Source organism: Diadema setosum, chromosome 7, assembly GCF_964275005.1.
Source record: "Diadema setosum chromosome 7, eeDiaSeto1, whole genome shotgun sequence".
NCBI classification, from domain to species: domain Eukaryota; kingdom Metazoa; phylum Echinodermata; class Echinoidea; order Diadematoida; family Diadematidae; genus Diadema; species Diadema setosum.
Window position 1 is genome coordinate 13,443,157 of NC_092691.1, and position 15,689 is coordinate 13,458,845.

At 37.9% G+C, this 15,689-nt stretch overlaps 2 protein-coding genes across 2 annotated transcripts; both read left to right on the plus strand.

The window, feature by feature from the left end:
• The first annotated feature begins 2,022 nt into the window (after window positions 1–2,022).
• On the plus strand, window positions 2,023–2,934 carry LOC140230349 (uncharacterized). The gene has a single exon (XM_072310497.1). The coding sequence runs from the start codon at window positions 2,023–2,025 to the stop codon at window positions 2,932–2,934; it is 912 nt and encodes a 303-aa protein (XP_072166598.1).
• Window positions 2,935–13,647: 10,713 nt separating this feature from the next.
• Window positions 13,648–14,829, plus strand: LOC140231039 (uncharacterized). Its single transcript, XM_072311194.1, has one exon. It carries the CDS (start codon window positions 13,648–13,650, stop codon window positions 14,452–14,454), a length of 807 nt encoding a protein of 268 aa, XP_072167295.1. The 3' UTR covers window positions 14,455–14,829.
• Window positions 14,830–15,689: the final 860 nt, after the last annotated feature.

Below are 15,689 nucleotides of genomic sequence, written 5' to 3' on the forward strand. Positions count from 1 at the left end.
TTGTCTTATTCTATTAGCTTTTTGGATATCAAGTTTAAAGGGATTTAAGACGTTGTCACATGATTGCTTTTTGTTTGTTCTGATTATGTATGTATAGGTATTGATATGCATATTATGCAAATAACAGGTTGTTTGCATAGAGACAGTTTGTCTCTTTAGATGGATCATTTGCTTTTGACCCAAGGAACATCCATCCCAGATTCAAACTTTGTACTACAAGATCCAGTGCTTAATAGATTAGAAATTCTTTCAAAAATGCAGATTTTTGCTCAATAACTTGCATAACTATGCAAATTTTACGTTTATTTACATAGGTATAAAATCATTTTTGCAGGAATTGTTTCCACATACTCTATAGAATACTTCTACCAAATTAGGTATTTCTGCTGGATGCACATATATTTTTGAATAATTTTTATATGTATTTTTGCATAAATTATGTAAATTAAGGCTTATTTGCATAGATACAGAGTGTCTCTTTAGATGAAAATCTTTCAATTGCCCTAGGGAACATCTGTGCCAAGTAGGATATTTGTACTAAAAATGCAGCGTTCACCCCCTTAGCAAGTCTACTATACTGAGCATTTCGAAATCAGTAAGTGAATGGAGACAATGTCCGAAGGGCATATCAGGATAGTTCCTGAAACATTAGAAACTGGCCTTGCACATACTTTTCATTATTTCCTGATATGTCATTAATATCATCATTTTTATGATGTTTAATATTTTCTTTTGTTTCTGCCGTATAGACAAGAAAATAACACAATATTCTAAATCACAATCTTTTTAAAAACAAAATCAAGAAACAGATATAAAATCATACTTTGTACATGTACAAAGCCTATCAGGGGCCTGTTGCATAAAACTTACCGTTGAATTTCAATGGTAACTACCGTCAAAATTAGGCGTCACAGCCAAACAGCATCAAGGATTATAAAATTTTCCGCTAATTTGAAGACTTACCGCTAGAAAGGAGCGGTAAGTCCAGCGGTAAGGGTTTTATGCATCAGGGCCCAGGAGAGGTATGACGCAAGGGGAAAAGCTGTAGTAACTTCACACTGAGACGGCTACTTAGGATGTCCCCGGGACACTAATTTTGAATTGCATGGTGATATACACGTCCAGGTTGCAGTTACAATGTATTGTAACCCACACTATAGCTTTATATTTTTCCATTTTGATAAAGTGCGATAACTGGATATTGGTGGCTTTACTAAAGAGTTAGTAAACACTCTTCTGATAGAAATGGCAATTCACTGCCAATCTGTTATTCCGGTTCTTGCCCACTTGATTTTTCTCTTAACAGTGATTTTCGAAAAAAAAAAAAATCAAAATTTCCATTTTTTAAAGGGGAATTATCGAAACTAAAAACCAGCAGTCTTCATAATGAGAAAGGGATGTTTACGTCTGCTGAACATTACTTACATAATTTACATGACATAACCGTAAAGATATGAGTTCAAACATACCGTATTATTTTGTTTCACTTTCCAAATAATGACGTTTGATTGGAGATGATTGGAGCAACTTTGGTACATGACAAGTACTTAAGTTTCACTACTGGAGTATTCAATTGACGTCTAGTTGCATGTATACATGTACACGTAGGCCCTACTTATCATTTCAATTCAGTCGAATCGGAATCATTAGGTAAGTGAAAATTATGTTTCAACATACAAATGTATATAATTGTGATACATGTGATAAAGCTTCTCTTTAATTCGTTATATCCTGGTTGTTATTTTTTGTCTGCTCACAGAGAACTTCAGAGAGTGCATGGTTCCGCTGTGTTAAATGCCTTAGGAAGGAAGCTGGGTCAGTATTTGACCTTTGTGATTTTTTTTTTCTTCTACATGACGAAACAAGTGACAAGTTCACGCCAACAAAAGAGATAAGCGTGTCGACTAAAGCTATTGTGTTCATTTCAGCACACTGCACCCGTGACAAGCACACACACCTTTTTGTTGTGCACGCAGATATTGGTGCATTCTTCCAGGGTTTGAATAAAATGATATACCTGCAATGGACCAGTCTAAGGTAGAAGAAACATGTATAAACGCCAAAGGTAGCCAAGAAAGTTGTTGCAATGGGACAAAAGGAGATCATGATCACTGCTTATATGACTTTTCTGTGATTCATTCAGATAAGGACAGTGAGCTGTGTAGTCGCTTTTTCACTGTGTTAGAAGACAGGTTTCAGCTGAAAGGCTACCACAGTCAGCGGGACCAGCGGCTTGGCAAACTCAGAGACAGGCAATTGGTTTCGGCATTGCAAAGCTCACGGTACATCATCGAGTTAATCTCGCCTCATGCAGCGGACGATAGACGCCTCCGCCGCTTGAGGAACACAGCCCATCATCTCCAGTGCAACGGGAATTATCCGAAACTTCTGCACATCTATGTCAACCTTACCCGCCAAGAGCGCCATCGCTACTCAGCCACTGTTGGGAAGGTGTTTGCGGACGACGACAATTTCTGGAGAGAACTGAGTTCTTATCTGCTGGGGAACAACATTCAAGACTGTAATGGTCATGAAGCACTTTCACCTCTTGCTGGGCGCAGAAATGATTTGAAACACAGTTTATCTCTAGAAAACAACAATAACAACCCTGAACACAAAGACCTAGAAGAGCCAGCATCACGAAAAATTCGAAGGAAGCACAAAGTGTTTACTGGGCTGTTCTCAAACAAGAAGAAGCGAAAGCAAAGCGTTACACGAAAACGATGGTTAGAGACCAAGAAGAGTGAAAATAAATCGAAAAAGAGGCGGAAATTATTGCGACGTTTACTCCTGTGTGTGCCATCTCAGTCCACATCGCCGCCATCTTTTAGTCCACCTTATGAACCCAGTTCCAGCACTGGTCCTGTAAACGGCAGTGTCCACGAAAAAAGGTGTGGAGATTGCAGTGGACGCTGCGACATCAGCAGATCATGATTATTCGTAAGTGTTGGTTCTCTTTTTCAAAGTATTAATGGAAAAGTATTGCATTAAGTATTTGTATGCCTTGGTCATGGAGTGTCGCCAGATGTCTAGTTTTGAAGTACTGCCATTCAACCTTGAACAAAGGCTGGTTTGACGAAGAGGCATGGGCCTCACCGGGGGGGGGGGGGTGTTGGGTGCGGACGCACCCCCCTTCAGACCCCCCCCCCAAAAAAAAAAAAAAAAAGAAAAAGAAAAGAAAAGAAAAGAAAAATCACCTCTTCAGTCTGCGAGCAACCTAAACGCCGGACGCTAAATAATATCTTCTTTTTTTTTTTCCAACAGCGACAACAAAATCGTAGGCAAAAACAATTCTCATCCTGGACTCTGTCAACACTGATTTTATACACATCTACGAGTATTCTACAGTGTTTACTATTTATCGACCGTACTGTACATCCGTACGGTACGGAGCACGTACACGTTTGCATGTACGTGTGCTATACTTACAAGTATGTAGGGTCCGTGTACAGCACGTTACTTCTGACCAATCCATATTGATAATGCGAGCCCAAGTGCGAGCCTTAGCCTAATTAGAAAAAAAAAAAATGGAGGGGCAAGTATATCATTTTGCCCAACCCCCCCCCCCCATAATTCCCGAGACGAGAAGATTTTCTTGCTTTTTTTGCCAGAAAAAAAAAAAAAAAAAAGTTTACCCCCATAAAAACATTGGAAGGGCAAGTATATCATCATTTTGCCCCCCCCCCCCGCCTTAATTAATGATTAGTGAGTTGAGAAGATTTTTTTTTTTTTTTTTTGCTTTTTGACAGAAAAAAAGTTGCCTCCATAAAATGTTCGAGGAGCAAGCCACCATATCTTCCCCACCTCACATAATTGTAATTCCCGAGATGAAAGGATTTTCTTGCTTTTTTGTTAGAAATCTGTCCAATTATTTCACCAAAAGTGTGCACCAGATGGCAGGTTGCTGAATTTCAGTTCTAAAAAAGCAAAGTCTCTCTCGTGTGGGAGGGGGATACTTCTTCCCACACTTTCCCCCGTTCGGTCTTTTTTTCCATGGACTTGATACACCTACAGATTGACAGATTTACAAATGTTTAATCGAAAGTATGCACCAAATCTGTCACTTTACTTGATAAAAAAATGCAAAAGTTCCGTCGTGGGGGAGGGGATATTATCTTCTTTCAATTGAATTATCAACCCTTTCCCAATGGCGTAGCCAAGGGGGGGGGGGGGCGATGGAGCAGTCGCTCCCCCCCCCCCCCCCCAAGATTTTGACCGGGGATTTGAATCGAATATGGGAGAGGTATCTTACCACCCTCTCATTGCCTTGTCCCTTCTATAGACTTAGTACACTTATGGGGAATGACAATTTCCGGATTTTCCACAAAAAGTGTGCTTCACATCGCTTTTTTTCAATTCTAAAAACTCAAAAGCTCCGTCGAGCGGGAGGGGGTATCCCCCTCCCAAATCCTTCCCCTAGCACCTTACTATACTTTGTACTTATACAGAGATGATGCACACTCGGAATAAGAGCCATTAACATTTTAATGGAAAAAAATATTTGTTAAAATTATTATTTTTGGGAGGGGGCTGCAACAAATTCAAGTACAGTTGTATTTGACCAAAAGTTTGCACCAGATCGCTGAATTTCAGGTCTGAAAATACAAAATCATCTTCCTTTGGGAGGAGAAATGTGAAATGACCCTCATGTACACCCTCGTGTGCATGCTTTTTTTTTCTGTTTGATTGCTTAACAAACAGCGTTCATAATATTCAGTGTAAGAATTAAGTTTATTTAAATTACAACATTTTATAGGCAAATTGTTTAATAATGATTTACATCAAAATGTACTGCTACCTTAGTGGGACTGTTTCAAGTCGATTAAACACGCAAAAACCTGCATCAAATCGCACCATTTACAACATCAAAATTAAAAAAGTTCTCACCGCACCATGGGAGGGGGACAACCCGCTCCCATACACTCCCCTCGCTAGCTCCGCTTGCTCGGGCTCGGTCGCGTTCATGACATCAGTGTAAGAATTAATACAAGAAGTTTATTTAAATTATATCATTTTATAGGCAAATTGTTCATTAACAATTTACATCAAAATGTACTGCTACCTTAAACAAGTGGGACTGTTTCAAGTCGATGAAATACGCAAAAACCTGCATCAAATTGCACCATTTACAACATCAAAATGCAAAAAATTCTCACCGTGGGAGGGGGAAACACCCTCCCCCCCCCTCCCCCTCGCTCACTCCACTCGCTTTTGTTTTGTCGCGTTTATGATATTCAGTGTAAATATTAACACAGGAAAATTATTTTAATGATACTATTTTATAGGCAAATTGTTCAACCATAATCTACATCAAAATATATTGCTACTTTACACAAGTGGGACTGTCTCAAGTCGATAAAACAAGCAAAAACATGCATCAAATGGCACCATTTACAACATCAATATGCAAAAACTTCTCACCATGGGAGAGGGACAACCCCCTCCCACCCCCCCCCCCCCCCTGCTCGCTCCGTTCGCTTGGCCTCGGTCGCTTCCCTCCCTCGCTTACTAACAGCCTCCTCCCTCCCCCCAAAAAAGATGAAATCCTAGCTACCCCGGTGCCCTTTCCCCGCTTGGTTTCCCTAAAAAACCCTAAAAGTCTGGGGATTGAGAGCTTCCTGAATTCCAAAAGAATGTCCGTTCAAAAAATCTCGTTCCATTTAGTGTCAAAACGCACCCCCCCCCCCCTACCAGTATCAGTTAGCCAACTGGTTTTAGAAGTCATATGCATCAGTCCTCATTAGATTATAACAGGAGAGTGTCGTTCATACACAACAATTTAGACCATGTGGGAGTGGAGGAAGCCTTCAATTGGGTACATAAAATAAAAAAAAAATGTTATCCTAGAAATATTGGAACCTCATGTAGAGAATTATATTTGCATATTTTGACAATCAGAACTTACTGTTCAATAATGCCACCTATTGTGGCAATTTTTTTTTTTTTTTTGGGGGGGGGGGGATTGCTTTAAATCGTCAGGTAACGATCATCAACTAATAGGCCTCTAATTTCTTCCTTCCCCCCCCCCCCCGGTTGTCCTCGGCTAGTTTAGTAGTATAATATTATGGTCATGACTGCATCATGTTTTATATGGAGTGATCGGAATGTGTACAACCATTACAAATATTGTGGCTGTATCTCTCCTTCCGCTTGCTATTTTTGTATATTACGAGTGAAGCATACACCCTAGTCTCTGTTTTGTTTTCGCTTCACACGTGTGTCCATGACAGTAGTAAGTAACGACTATAGTTAAGGGACCAATAGATACTAACGTCTCCAGTAACCAAGCGCGGTAAGATCGAAGAGTCATTAATTGGCACAATGAGTGTCACAACTTGACAGACGTGGTATTGTATGAATTCTACCATAAACAAAACTGATACTTCTGCCTTCATGTATTCTAATACATGCATAATGAAGGGGATGTGTGGATGTGATCAAAGAGTGCAGTACAGTGTTATGGGCAGTTACATGGGCTTGTATGCAAGCAGCGGACAGTATTCTTTTTTTTTTCTTCTTTTTTTTTTGCGGCTGATAAGAATGTGCTTGCGAAGTGCCAAATACATGTATACGCAGAATCAAAAGCTAGTTCTGTGATCACACTTGCATCGGTAAGTAGACATGTACTTGATATCCATGAAATCCTTGCCGTCGACATGCAGGATTCTCTGTTTTTAGTATGAAATGAATAAGATTCGTCTCATGTACGGCCCTAATCGGCGGATCCAGAGGGGGACGCACCGCCGCGCGCCCCTCTTTATTTGTTGTTAAAAGAAAAGAAATAAAAAGAAAAGAATGAAATGAAACCCGGAAGTAGCACCAGAGATATTTTTGCGCCCCCCCCCCCCCTCCCTCCTTTACGGAATTCCTAGATATGCCCCTGGATTAGTCTGATGATATCTAAAGATGATGCCTTTTGTTTTTTGTTTTGTTTTGTTTTGTTTTGTTGTTGTTGGTTGTTGTTGTTTTTTTTTTAACAAGGAGCAAATGAGAATCATGCCGAAGGCTTTCTCACAGAATTACCAGCAGCTAGTGTTGATTTCTTGAATGTTTGTTGCGGGCAAACCCTGAGTAGTCAATCAGATATCCATTTTGCATTCCAAGAGGGAAAGGGACAACTAGAAATGAAGCAACATTTGACGGGGGAGATCTTCTGACTTTATTCTACAGAAATAATACCACAGAAATTATTACATGTTGGAGCACGTGTTTAGTTATGTCTCGTCTGTATCATCAATATGGGCCTGCAGCCCCCAACAATTTTGGCTCTTGGAAAGAAAGGGATAAAATCTTTAACTAAAATCACGACCCATGACTTTCCGTTGCGGTTCGGGCTAGAGCATGGGAATATTAAGCGTGAATGTCATTTGAAAGAGCAGGACATTGGGTTCATGGTGAATCGAAAATGATTAATATGGGGGTGTATTGAATGACAGGCACTGTGGTGTATTGCAATATGATATTCGGGATTCGAATCCTGCCTGGTGCACACATAGTTTACTTTACTTAAAACCAGCGTGTAAAACATTACATTGCTTTTCCGGAATGATTTTGCAGGACAGAGCCTGTTCATCGAACAGACAAGGTTGAGTTATTTTCTGCTGCTCCTAATGTTCTGCTGCTCCTGCTGCTCCTAATATATATATATATATATATATATATATATATATATATATTCATATATATACAGTAAAAAAAGGAAGTAAATACTAAGTTTATTTTTCTCATTTAATATTTGGCTAAAAGTTAATGTATTATATACCATATTGAAGGTAATTTAATCGGCTATAAGCCTAGTAGGTCAATAAAATGGGAAACTTTACGCATGAGTGAACACCTTTGTTTTTTTCTTCCAAGGCACAAAATAAAAAATGAACAAGTTGTCATTCAAGTGCTCTTCCATATAACAATAAAAACAAAAGACAAATTTAACACAATTAGATACATGAAACCTTTGATATCTATAATATCTTTGAATACCAAAGTATCAATACAAGCCAAAGATAAGGGAGGATAATGAAGAATCTTGGGTCATACCCAAATTCAAATGAAATAAGAGAAGCAATATTAACAAAAATGGTAGAAATTTCAATTTATTTTCAAATTAGGAAAATTCTAAATAATATTTGGTTCGTAAATATTCTCTCATGAATCCTTAAATTACTAAATGAAAAGGGTAACATAAAGAAAGTATGTTTATTTAATCATCTTTATGCCATTATTCCCTATGACGTTTGAAGTTTAAGCTGACAGAAAATTCTTATTTCCCCCTGTAGTTTCCCATTTTGTTTTTATTTGAGGTTATAAAGAGATAAAGAGAATAAAAACTTGTTTTTGCTATTTCATGTCTCTCATTGTGTTAAACTAGCATTTTGTTGTCATGTTATCTTGAAGGGCATTGCCAAGTAAAGGACAACTTGTCAAATTTTGCAATATTTACTTTTATGCCTTGGCAGGCAAAAATGAATATGTTCACTCATGCGTAAATTTTCCTTTTGTATTAATGTATTAACTTGATAGCCAATTAAATTCCCTTTAATATGGCACATAATACATCGATTTTCATTAAAATCTTCTATGAAAAATATGAACTGAAAAACGTGTTTACTTTCTTTTTTTGCTGAGTGTATTGTATCTGTGTATCTTGCGCTGCCATCCAATAACGTTCAAAGCTAAACTTATGCTACTCTCCTAAAATCATCTCTTCCCGCTGTTTATGGAAGACCATTCAATCAACCGTTTTGTTAGCACTGAAATACTCTGGCAGAGTATATATGATGGCAGACTATTATGTGACGCTGCATTCCTGGCTATGTCAAGAGGAGAGGCTTTACAGGCTGATTGTCCAAAGTGCGCTATTAATAGATTCCATGTCACATTATTTTGAAGTCGAAAATAGATATGATGTATTGTTTGACAGCAACTGAAATACATTTGAATGTTTACCGAATGTCCTCTTTCCCCAAGCCGCTGTAAGATGGTTTTGGCACAAATATGATCACAACACTGATTTAGTACTGTAGTATTACGGTTGTACTTCCAAATCGTAATGTTTATCGTATAGAGTGCAAATCATGACACAGTCTTCGATAAAAATAAAATAAAAAAAAAAGTAATACATGAGCTGTTATACGTCATGTATGACAAAATCAGTGATGAATAAACTTGCGTGTAACATACATATCATAGAGATATCCAAGTACGTGTACATGGAAAGAATAATGTATCATACATGTAAACGATAAAATGCTCTGATCGACGAACAAACTGTATAAGAAAATTAAAAATTCTGATTAAAACTAAAGGAGCAATGACTGAAAAAAGTCTCTTCAGCCTCTAGTTATAGGCCTATTATACAATCAATTGAGCGCATCAAGTTTGACATTAGATTATAATCATAACGAGAGAAATACGGGGACAGGGAAGGGGATACATGAAAAAGAGGCGAGAACAACGAAAGGATATTAACGGTTTGGAGCTTTTTTTTTCATAAGATGATTTAAAACTCGGAAGGGAAACACTGCGTCTAATATCGTCAGACATTGAAGTCCATACGTCTGATCCATGATGTTTTATAGATTTTTGTGCTTTAATGATTTTTAGAGTTTGCAAATGATGATCACCTGCATGATGCCACTATCGAGACAGTTATCACCCAATCTTTCAAAAGAATTTACGTGATATGTAGGCCTAGACTAAAAAGACGTGGTGGAAGGAGGAAATTATAAAAAGATCGAATATTGTTTTAAAAGAGTCTGAAAACAAGGACATATATAGCATTTTTTAATGACAAGGAGGCTAATAGTGAGGCATTCTTGATGCGGCTCATGCTGAGTAGCTTTCCCTGTATAGACTGTGACATGTATTGCGTAGTATACCAATTTGTCTTCCACGTGAAATATGGCTATTGCTAAAGAAAGAAAAATTGCACCACGAGTGTCATCTGACAGATATAGGCTTAGTGCTGTAAGATTGTTATATCTACCATAACGCAGGGGAAACTTTGTCACCTTGATTCTTTCGCTCTCTCTCTCTCTCTATCTATATATATATATATATATATATATATATATATATATGTGTGTGTGTGTGTGTGTGTGCGTGTGTGTTATATGTGTCATTGTGCGTTATCAGTGTTATTGATACAAGTCGGGTTCTGTGGCCAGAAATTACAAAGGAAAGTAGATTCTTGTCCAATAGCATGGCACGTTTGATAATGATTCCTTAGATTACGTGGATTAACAATTATCATTTCTCAGGTAGCCTATTTGCAAAAAAAAAAACAAACAAAAAAACAAAAAAACAAAAAAAAAAACGAAAAACTCGGTATCACTTCCAGAAATACACATACGGTTTATCTTGTTCTCATTTAAAAGATTTCATTCACATCATTTTTTTCTCTTTTGGAACATTCTGACTGAAAGCCAAGTAAATTGTAATTTGAAACAGGAACAAATTCTTCAAGTTTCTTCTTTTGCCTCTTCTTGCACGAAAGTAACTTCCCTCACTGCCTTGTTTAGTCATTTGTTGTATTTGTCATAAAGGAAAGTGGTATTGATTACACAGGAAGTGTTCGATCCAAAATTAGAGAGTAGTTCACAGCAAGCAGGACCTTCTTGTGGAAAACATGTTCAGGATATTTGATAAGAAAGAGTGAAATGTATGTAGCATGAAAGAGAGAGGGAATGAGAGGAAGGGGCTGTAGAACAATTTGTGAGCGTTGTGTCTATGTCTTTGTGTTTGTTATGTGTGTGGGTTATAAGTTTGTTTACCATAAAATAAAACTCGGGTTTATTGTTTGAAACAAACATTATAGTAACAGTCATAATTCTTATTGAATATGGGTTAACATACATACCGGGTTTTTTTTTCAATATTTGTGTAAATTCATGGATAAATTGGCATGAAGGCAATTTGTACATAATATATATGCACGTGCATAATATTACTTCAGTCTTTGAAGAATGTATGTGAAAACTTCATAGACTTGGCTGTTGGCTTTTTGATTAAATCACTTGGGAGAAACAGTCAATGAGAGGGATGAATGCAGTGGTTATCCGCTCATCACATACCTTTTAGATAGTATTGGTAGTAATCGGAAAGTTGGCTTTTACACTATAGGAACTTTATTCATATGAAACACGACTGCGGCTGGAATATGCTAGGAAAACACTCTTGCGAGTTGAGCATGTTGTAAAGTAAGATTTCACTTCTCTAAAGAAATATCCATGGCTCAAACATGAAATGCGCAGACCTCTTTTGTCCGTCTGTCTGTCTCTGTCTCTCTCTTAAACTGTCCAAAAATAGAGTGCTTACTGTTCACGTACACAATTTGAAAAGGGGTGGGCAATGTTTTGTTTCTCTTAGCTCTGCGATTCACAACCTCGAATAAAGTTAGGGTGTATTTGGTTTGTAAGTGAGCAGATGACTGAAAAATCAGGAAATTCTCCTACCTAATGTTGCCAATTCATGTTCACATGCATGATACGATATACATTTCTATTGTAAGAGAGAAAGTGAAAGTGATCACACAGGCGTCCTGTTAAAGGCGGTATAGTATTGGTTGAGAGGAGGATTCAGCTTTTAACTTTTTTTTTTGCGAGATACTAATAGAAACCACTTTATGAAATGTCAAAGAGCATACAATACTAAGAGGATTGCGAAGTTTATTTGATTAAAAAAAAGAAATCGGTTTTGAAATGGCTGAGATAAGAAACAAAGTAAAACAAAGCGTTGGTAATGAAACGTGGGTTCCACCTTTTATCAGGATAGCCTTGTTTTAGATATATACAAATGTATAAGCCATTTCAAAACCAATTTTCATCAGATAAACTTTGAATTCCTCCTAGAATTATATCAATTATGCTCTTTCACATTTCATAAGAGATTTTTCATTATCTCACAAAAAAAGTTGGAAACCTGAAGCCTCATCTCAACCTACCATCCCTTTAAGCTCAGTACATTTGCTGGTTTGAGTTCGAGTGCGAGTGAGTGTGTGTGTGTGTGTGTGTGTGTGTAAATAAAAACAAAGAAATTGGTAGATATCAAAACCGTTAGAGCTAGCAGCTGCTGACCACCTTTTTTTTTTGGGGGGGGGGGAGGGGACAATTTGGAGAAAGTCCCAATATACTTGCGTGTAACCCCACAGTAAATTCAACGGAAAATACAATTCAATTCAAAACAAACTTTTAAAAAAGTGATAACAAACAGAAGATAGTGATTTTCGTCTAACAAAGACAAACGAATAGGACAGTGGCATTTTAAGATTTTCACATGGTTTCACTAAGTAGTGAAAGGAGTCCCAATTACAGTGTTGTATGCAAGTTATATTAAGATGATGATGTGATTGTCATATACAAATATTCCATTAAAAGCACGCTCTCTGTACTGTATTCACTTTTCAATGAATTAGAAATAACAACTAAAACTTTTGCATCAAATTAATCTGGAGCTGTGAGGAAATTACATTTATCAAAGTATAGATTTTGTTTTATGCCAATGTTTCCTAATTTTGAACAAGCTTGAGTCATGAAACGTTCCCTTTTCCTTCAAACCTATAAAGGAGAGTTATTGTGAGGTAAGGCCATCACTGTCTCATAAAATTCGCACATCTGATTTGGGCATATCAATGTTTCATCAAATACTTCCTGCAAAACCTGGAAATTACTAAGATTTCCTTTATCTCTGTGTAACACCAAAATATCGGAAATAGAGTGTAGAGAAAAAGCATGCTTGATTGTGGATGACGCAAAAAATCAATGAATGTGATGTACAATTTATGCCTTTCCATTATGTCTTTAAAAAAAAAACGTTCAGTTTTATCATTCGTTTTCATTCTTTTGGAGACTAATTGCAATTTATCTCTTCTTCACCCTTGGTAGGTCGCATTGAAAATCAACATCAAATATCTTTGACTACCGAGAATCGTCCAGAGTATATGTATGAAGGATAACCAGGTATACAGAACCTGACGACACTAGTACTGTCCAGGAGAAAACGAGGAACTACGCAACCAGCGAAATGAAGGAAATGTTAATGGAGTGCCAACTTTACGCTGTTTGCTTCACGTATACTTCTGAAATCTTTCTGGTGTGAGAATCAGACGCAAACAAAGTCAAAACTTGATACTAGACCTCTAGTTGAAAGCGATTACGCGACAGTGCCATGTCAGAGAGAGTGATACGATGGTTTAGTCTTGTAGTGGGTCGTGAAAGGCATTCTCAGTAGATTATTTCTAGTAATGAGTGTGAACAGCCCAGCACGTTGCTCTACCTTAGAGTTTCATTTCTGAGGACTCTTCGAATGGAAAACGAGGAAGGTGGGCTTCATGTACTTTGTGCTTTTTTAAATCACCGTTTGTGCTGAGGACAATACAAACGAATACATCCCTGAAGGCAGTCACAAGGTCATGCCGAATGTCTGTGAGTTGGTTAGAGATTCCAACGAGATAGTAACAGATATGATTTGCATTGAATCCTGTACCATACTTGTTTGTAGGGAAACTTCTAATTAGTGCATTAGCAATTATTGTAGTAGTACAGTTTATGTTATGCATTAATGTAAATACCTACACATACATGAGCTGTAGGTTTGAAATGAGAAAGTGTAAGGCAAACATGTCAAAACTCTAGCTGCTCAGAGTTGAAGATGAGTATCGGTGATCCCTTAACGCGTGGCCAGGATGCTCTTGAGTCGCTCAAGATGTCCGATGATGTGCCTCCTTACTCCTTGCACGACCCAAGCAAGAGTTCCTTGCTTACTGACCCAATCCTTCGTGCTTCCTCTAAGCACTACAACTTCCTGGTCCTCCACCACGAAAACGACTCAGAGGCCGCTAACCAAATCTATGATCGGTTGGAGGAAATGGACCTGTGTGGCTACAAATATGAGAGGGACAAGGTGATTGGCAAGGACAAACTGACCTTAGAACAGAATGCCATTGAGCAGTCAGAGGTTGTCATTCTCCTCCTCTCTAAAAGTGCGCTTGAATCCCCCGACTTCCAGCACAAGACCCAGCTGACCATCACAACTCCGTCAACCGGTGTTATTCCCGTGCGGCACGGTATCCGGAGGGAAGAGGTCCCACGTGCTCTGCGCAACCATGTGGACATTCAGTACGGCCATAGACGTTTCTGGAATCGCCTCGAAGAATCATTTGTTGGACCACGGCACTTTCCAGAAACTAAGAAGCCATCTGAGGGGGCTGGTACCTCTCAGAAATCTAAGCAAGAAACACGGTCGTTGCAGTCACCTGTGTCTAGGAAAAAGACAGAAAAAACTACAAACACTCGGAGTAGTGATCCTCCCAGCACACAGAATCCTCCATCCACCTTGCAGAAACATTCGAGAGCAAGTAGTCTGTTTGGGATCTTCAAAACAAAGAGGTCCAACCCAAGTAATGCGCCAACAGAAATTCAGCTTCAACCTGTGAAACAGAGCTTGGGGAATAGGTAAAACAAGCTTCATTATTCAAACATTTCGAAGAGCGATTTGATGAGAAAAACAGAACAGTCATGACGTAGCAGGAGTTATGTGGCAAGTATTGCAACACATTTCTTAAAATGGGATGATGATTGTGGCACATCAATCCACTCTACCTGTCTACTTTGAAGAGATGACTTTAAAATGTACGATGAAAAATAACGTGTGTGGAAGAATGGCGCTGGCTTCAGATTGTATAAGAACGAATTTGTTGAAAGAACAGTTTCATCGACTCCTGGAGTTTGAGGTTTGATTAGACCAGAGAACTGTTTGAATGATATAAATAGTAATCCGATGCAACTGTGATATAATGTAGGTTATGAATGATTGTTGTGTGGTGGATACCAAAATGTTATACAGCAATATTTCTTGCATTAGTATGCAATATATTCAGTTTGATGTTAGTCTTACTGGATGTGTGTTAACATGATGTTCTTGATAGGCCCTACTGTGCGCAAAATACTGATGAGGGCTACCAATGTCTTTTTTCGAAAAGAAAAAACAGTGTGCTTGAAAATCAAGGTATCAATATCCTGTATCTGCTTTTTAATTGACACATCCTGCAAAGTGATGCACATCACACAATAATGCTGTCATTATCTCTATTATTCGTTGTTATCATGCTGGTCATGATGTACATGTATGTATTATAGTCTTATAAGTAAAAGTTTTAAAGTATTTGCAGTGTCTGAATGACACTTTATTTGCTGGAATCGTAACAAGTTTTAAGGCCCCGTGATTTACGTCACTCTTTAACTTCTACTGGAGTGAAAAGGTCTACAATCACAAATTCTTTCTATAGAATTATTTCAATATGATATATATTTTTAATCATTCGGGTTTTCTTTTTTTTCTGATCCCACGAGGCTTCTCCCCTAAAATTGTCGCTCTGTTGCCTAAAGTCGGGAAAATAAGCATCACAATTGCATTGTATGATGTCTGTGTTGCTATTGATTGCGAGCTGATGCACCTAAAATTATGGCAAGGTATACACCATAAGGATAAGGTATTGCCTACTAGTATTTCAGCTGACTTTACTCTTGATGAAATCAAGAACGGAAAGATAAAAAAATTGGATGCTTAAAAACATTTGATGTATATTTCAATCGAGCAATTTGAATTTGTGATATGAAAACCTATTGATATCAGCAGAAGTCATCCCGGACACAAGACTGGAATTATTTTGTGCCGTGCTTGTTAAATCCCCA